Here is a 7,046-nt window from a genome sequence, read left to right on the forward strand (position 1 = left end):
CATATTAAGAGGTATCCCCCTTTGCAACATAAGACTTCTAGCTACATTCAGCAGATGTCTGTGTTTCCTTTCAGCAATCCCATTTTGCTGAGGAGTATAGGCAATAGTGGTTTGATGAATAATACCATGACTAGAACAAAAATTATCCATTTTAGAATTAACAAATTCAGTCCCATTATCACTTCTTATAATTTTAACTTTTGTGTTAAATTGATTTTGAAGTATATTGTACAAATAATTCACATTGTCAAACACTTCATCTTTGGTTTTAATCAGAAAAATTCAAACAGCCCTAGTAAAATCATCAACAATAGTAAGAAAGTATTTGTATCCTTCCTTACTAACCACCTTATATGGACCCCATAGATCAAGATGCAATAAATCACCTAACATAACAGACTTATTTTCACTAAGAGGAAAAGGTTCTCTTGTTTGTTTTGCCTTATGACAAATCTCACAAGGTTCAGTAAAATTAGAATCTTTTAAATTTAATTTTTCTTTTAAGACCACTAAACTTGACTTGCAGGATGTCCAAGTCTGTGATGCCAAAGTTTTAAAGAACCACAAAAAGAATTAGCACAATTACCAATATTCATTTTCTTAAACATATAAAGACCATCTTTTTCATCACCAATCCCCACTAATTTGTTTAACATCAAATCCTAAATAAAACAATGTTGTTCATTAAACCTAACAAAGAATCTGTTACCAACAGTTAACTTATTAACAGACAGTAAATTCACACAATATTCAGAAATATATAAGACATTATAAAGAGTTATAAATTTATTTATTTGAATATTCCCAACTTTAACAATTTCAGCTTGAGTGCCATTAGGATGAGACACAAAAATATTCATATTAGACACATCAATTTCATCAAATAAATCACTGTCAGAGCAAATCATATGTTGATTTGCTCCTGAATCTATAATCCAATCTTTATTATGATGTTTATTATTTGTAGAAAACATGTTATTACAAAAGAATTTTTTAAAATTTAAGTTAAATTTACTGCTATTATTCCAAAAACTACCTGACATATTAGCATTAAGAGCAGCAGTAGAATTCCCTTTGTCTTTATCATTAATGAGACTCATTAACTTTGAAATCTGATCAACAGTAAAAGGAGAACTACTAGTGGTAACATTAGCATTATCATAAACACAATTGTTATTATTAGCAGTAAATTTTGGAGCACCCTGATTAAATGGTTTTCTTATATAGCTAGGAGGATATCCAATAACTTCAAAACATCTATCCACAGTGTGATCAATCATACCACACTTAGTACACTTATAATTTGCATTAAGACCCCTTCCAGTTCCAGACCTCTTAAATTGATTTGTATTATTCATATTATTAGGTCTATTAAAGTTATTGTTTCCATTAACATTATTAGGTGTCTTAGCAACAAAAGCAGAACTTTGAGACTTTTGACCAACAGTATGTCCAAAAAATTCCTATGAGACTCTTCCCTTGAAATAACTGCAAAAGCAGTTTTAACATTGGGAAGGGGATCAGTCATAAGAAGATTACTTCTTATTGGCTGGTAAACTTCATCAAGTCCCATAAGAAACTGCATAAGTTTCACTACACTGTTATGTTTAACAAAATCAGCATTAGCAGTACAAACACATTCAGGCAACTTAACAAGAGCATCAAATTGTTTCCACAAAGTATTTAGCTTATGATAATATTCAGAAACACTAGAACCTCCTTGTGTCAATGAATTGATTTGCTTATGTAAATTAAATGTAATTGAACCATCAATTTTATCATAAGTTTCTTTGAGTTCTCGCCTGACAGTAACATAATTATTAGAAAAGATTTGTCCCAAATACAATTCATCTGAAATAGATGTAAGTATCTATGTTAATACCACAGAATTACATCTATCCCATTGATTTAACAAAACTTCATCCTTTTCATAATCACTTCTTTTACAAGTTCCATCAATAAATCCCTTTTTATTTTTAGTATTTAAAGCAAGAAGCATAGCTCTGCTCCAAACACTATAATTTTCAGTTCCTTTCAATTTAATTGACACAAGTGCAGTTCCAGTAGTATCACTAGCATGCAGATACAGAGGATCACTAAAATCTAATTTATTAACCAAAGTTACAGAAGAACTACCATCATCATCACCAGCCATAATAAAAACACAGAAGAAACAAACAAGAAAGAAAACAATAAATCAAATAACAAGTAGAACACAAAGAAACTAGCACAGGATTAAGACAATTAGCACATAAAACCGCAACAAATCCACGGTTCAGACACCTGTAAGGAAAAGAAACAAACCACAAACGACTGGCTACTAGCCAGGCAACCTGTAAAGATGATTAACAAATAGGGGTCAAGATCATTCTACGCTTGATCAGGTATTCATAGATCTCAAGGATCTAGATCAAGAGTTGGGCGTAGAGATCTGGCCTAGGTATAATAAAGCACGAATAAACACGAGACTCCCCTATTAGAGTGAAAACTCTAATTTGTAGAAGAATACAGAAACCAAGTAGCAGCGAAAGACAATCAAACACCAGTACATCAATATCAGACAAGATGAACAAACCCTAACCCTAATTTTTCAAAATTAGGGTTTTCAGTAGATCACCACGAATCTGTCAACAATCGGTTGAAAGAAACACCCCAAACAAACGATCGAATCGCTCTGATACCATGTAAAGTAATACGAATCAATCACCAACAAATTACCAAATCTCTAAAACAGAGATTAATCCTTCTTTGAATCAAACAAAAAATACAGAAACATCAATCTTCTATTATCGAAGAAGATTGATTAAGTATAATCAAAACAGAAATCGAAACTACAAGATCATAATAGATGATCACTCAACTAATTGAGAGAGAAAACAAAAACACAGAAATCGATCGAATGAAGTCACACCCAGAAACCCTAAAATTGGGTATAAATATAAATTAATAATAGCAGTTAAGTCCCTCCAATTTTTCATCTTGAATCCTTGAGCTCCAAGTATTCCAAATGCAACAAAAAGCCCCTTGAGCTTAGAAAAAACATGCACAACCACTCCTTTTCAGTTAAACACTTAACCTGAAAAAGTAACCAAGGACTAAACAAGTAAAAAGGATTTTAACAAATAATACAAGAATAAGATTGTAGAAACATCATTATTTATCAGGAGACTTGAACGCTGTCGTAAATAATTCCATTCCATATCTCTTTAAGGACTTTAGGGGACACATTATCTACCATAATTTCTTGGGTAGCATTAGTAATGAACTGTAATAGAAATTGATCAGAGAACCCACTGTTCCATTTGACCACCATCTATAGTTTCTATTAAAATGCTAAAATGATGATGTCATAAAAAGGTTATTTCCCTTCATAAAAAAAATCAAAAATAAATAGAAAAATTTTGAGACATCCTGATGATATCATTAACACTAATTAATTATAATTAAAAATAGTAAAAAATAAAAAATAAAAATACGCACAAAGCGTGTCGATAATAAATACGGAATAAATACACAATAAGGAAAAATAAATACAGGTCGATAACATCCTAATAAGTTTATTAGGGTTTTCAAACACATCCCTGCATTATTCTCTCTGCACCATTCGAGTCAGGGGCGAATTTAGTAGTAAGCCCGTGGTGTCACGGGACACCACTAGTTTGAAAATTTTTAGTAGAAAATGCCCGTTAAATTGTATAGGACACCACTAAATTTAATTGGAGGACCCCATATATTTTTCGAATTTATAGTTTTTCTTTTAAATTGTATAGGATACTACTACATTTAACTATTCGTACCCCATATATTTTTTGAATTTGTAGTTTTTTTAAAGGTAAACTACCATTAAAATAACGCTCAATTAGTACTAAAAAAAAATTATGGACCCCTTAAAATATAATCCTGAAATCGCCACTTATTAGAGTGTCTTCAATTCTTCATCATCGCTATCTCTTGAAACGTTTTACAATTATCCGACCAAGAATCAACAAGTTTATAAATGTTTTGCAGCGATATTCGAAATTATCAATGAATAAATCGTCGCGATTCGGGTCAGGTAATTTTCTCGCTACTTCATTACGTTATTTTGTTCTTTTTTATTCGATCTAACATATTATTAGAGTTTGGGCATTTATTCATTCATGGGTTTGACAAGATTATTCGTTCTCCCCAATCAAAAACCTTAAAAAATTGTTTACGCTTGGATTTGATTTAGTTTTTTCAACAATTGATTAAAACAGAATTAGTGCTCATCATTAAACGGATCTTATCGAGATGAATCATACATTTGTTACAACGTGCACGTTCATCTTCTTGATATAACTTTAAAAGGTAATTTTAAGTTTTAGGGTTTTACTTCACACTTATGTAGGATTTGGTTGATATTCAATATTTTTTGTGTTTATTTCATCAATCTTATTGTTGTAGATTATGAATTTGGAGCTAAAAGAAATATCTAAAAGATAAATAGAATTGAACTGATATAATGTTTATGTACAAGATTACTATAATATTTAATTTTCTCAAATAATATTTTACAGTGGTTCAAGAATTCGAGTGGATTATATGATTTAACGTGTCAACAAGCCTGAAATGTTGAGGATTGAAAGGGTTCCAATGATTCTTTTTATTTACCATAAAGAGTTGAGGAAGAAGGATGTGGTGGTTGTGATGCCTATCATGTGTTTGATCTAATGCCTACAACTTATCTTCTATTCATAATTTTTTTATCTTTCAAATTTACTCTTTGTAGGTGATAATGTGTTGAACTAATGGTTTGAAGATGTGACATGTCATTTTGCTACCATGAAGAGGAAGATAATGTTATCTTCATACATTAATATTCAGGTTACAAAGTTTAAGTAACTTTGGTGCTTATCTAATGTCTTGAGTAATTATATTCATAGATTCTGTATATTGTTATTTGTTTTTGTGATTCTTGATAAAGATTATATAAATATGATCATAGAAAGAGCAAATTTTTTTTTACTGTTATACACTTTGATATATGAAACTTTTTGTATTACAGTTTGAGTTGCTGTTTTGAGGCCTCAAAATGCGAAACATTCAGTAGGCAGTAGCAGATCATTATTTTGCAATAAATACATCATACATCTCATACGTTATCGCTCAAAAGGTAAATTGAGCTACACTTTTGCTATGGATTTTTGATTTGTTCTCGAATTTTTGCTATTATTGTGTTTGATAGATGAATAGGTCATGTGAACAGGTCATCTTTTGATATTTTGATTAAAATTATTGCATGATTATTACTGATTTATGCTGATTTGGATTAATACAACATAAAAGTGACCTAATTTTTTATGTTTGTATTTTAAAATTGACTGTATTTGTTGTCATATATTATGAGGTATCACCAAAGAGAACAATTTTTACAAGTTAGTAGCATTGATGATAATTACAGTTTGTTATATATATATATATATATATATATATATATATATATATATATATATATATATATATATATATATATATATATATATATATGCAATTTTACCATATTCCAATTATTATTTGTTATGTGGACTGAGAATTGGACCAGATGTTTTCTTTCTTTAGGTGGAGGGTGTATCTTATGAACAAGTAAAAGAAAGACATCATTTCAAAATTTATACAGTATATATGAGTTGGTAACTGAATGCCTTCTAGTTGCTGCATCACATGTTTCTTTCAAAACATGTGCAAGGAGGTATTGGTCTCAATTTATGAACGGCTGATATTGTCATTATATTTTATAGTGACTGGAGCCCTCAGATATATTAACAAGCAGAGAATCGTGCACATTGTATTTTATCAAAAAAAGGAGGTTATGATATTTGTTTTGGTCAGAGTTAGCTTGGTTGAAGAGGTGATATTGGAGCGGACAAAGCAGAAAATGGGCATTGATGATAAAGTGATATCGGTGAGATTGTTCGCCATAACTTTCAAAGGTTGGTCTTTGAATTGATTTGGCCCGTTTGGGATAATCGAATGATCAAAATGTCCATGTTTATAAATCAGTGGGTCAAAATTGCCATCTATGGGGTGATATTATTGGTATTTGTTTGCCTTTGCAGCTCAAGATCAGTTAAGAGTGATGGCATTATGAGAAGATGGATGAGGAAAGAAGACAAAAAGAGATGCATGTTTAGCTAGCCAACCGGTAAATCACGAGGTTCCAAGTGAACTGGGGTTATACTAAACCTGACAACCCGAAAGAGATGAGGTTAACAGGTTTGACTATGAAACATAGACCTGGAAAAAGATGTAGAAAATAGGTATTGTAGAAAATAGGTAGTGTTTGTATTGGTAGTAGGGGAAATGTCACATTTTAAATATGGTTTTTATTAGCTGTCGATTTCGTTTAAGTACCCAAACGAGTTAGATACTGTGGACCAATTTGAAGTCTACTAATATGATGGTAATCCGTTTTAACAAAACTTTTTATTTGGTAATCAATATCTTTATATGTGGGTACAAACTTCACGATACCTAATGTCTTAGTAATATATACTCCTAATGCATGAATTCATTTATGTATTGTTATCTATATATTCTTATAAGGCTTCTTGTGTGTAGATAACTGTATACATGGAGGGACACTGCTAGGTGTTGCCTACTGAATATCAAGAAGGTTTAGCCCTGTAGATGCAACACATATTTCGCCAACTCAGTGGATGCCCTTATCAAGGATTTGAAGTAATGCCCTTTCTTCTTTCAGGCTATCTTTCTCAAAGGGATTCTGATGTAGATGTAATATCATGTCAAAATCCTTGCTTTGCGGGTGATTATTATTCATGTTAATTATATAAATATCTTTTTGACAAACCCGTGATTTCACGGGCCATTTCACTAGTTTTTGCTATATGATACCAGATTGCCAACCCTACGACCTTTATAATTGTTCCCTAATCTCCTAGTGTTCCACGTCACTGTTCGCATGGTTTAGCTTTGTTAGGTCATTTACTACTATCGAACATTCCTTCTAAAAATTTGTCAAATTCCTGGTTGATATTTTTCTTTTCATTAAGGTTATTTCTTGGATT

General features: G+C 31.1%; 1 protein-coding gene and 1 long non-coding RNA gene across 5 annotated transcripts; one reads left to right on the forward strand and one right to left on the reverse strand.

Annotated features, from left to right (window-relative positions):
• Positions 1-282: 282 nt before the first annotated feature.
• LOC139874501 (uncharacterized) lies at positions 283-2,155 on the reverse strand. The gene is made up of 6 exons (XM_071861927.1): positions 1,894-2,155; positions 1,427-1,851; positions 1,037-1,334; positions 810-928; positions 525-662; positions 283-441 (listed from the first exon to the last, which is right to left on the reverse strand). The coding sequence occupies exons 1-6, from the start codon at positions 2,153-2,155 to the stop codon at positions 283-285; spliced, it is 1,401 nt and encodes a 466-aa protein (XP_071718028.1).
• A 1,747-nt stretch (positions 2,156-3,902) lies between these two features.
• LOC139877068 (uncharacterized) lies at positions 3,903-6,573 on the forward strand. 4 transcript variants are annotated; one of them, XR_011768443.1, is made up of 7 exons: positions 3,903-4,054; positions 4,239-4,329; positions 4,539-4,662; positions 4,751-4,845; positions 5,027-5,134; positions 5,760-5,951; positions 6,078-6,573. It is a non-coding gene; the product is annotated as an uncharacterized lncRNA (long non-coding RNA). The 4 variants fall into 4 exon arrangements; XR_011768442.1 differs by having other exon boundaries at positions 4,539-4,845; XR_011768445.1 differs by having other exon boundaries at positions 4,539-4,845; positions 5,760-5,923.
• Positions 6,574-7,046: the final 473 nt, after the last annotated feature.

Source organism: Rutidosis leptorrhynchoides, chromosome 11, assembly GCF_046630445.1.
Source record: "Rutidosis leptorrhynchoides isolate AG116_Rl617_1_P2 chromosome 11, CSIRO_AGI_Rlap_v1, whole genome shotgun sequence".
NCBI classification, from domain to species: Eukaryota; Viridiplantae; Streptophyta; class Magnoliopsida; order Asterales; family Asteraceae; genus Rutidosis; species Rutidosis leptorrhynchoides.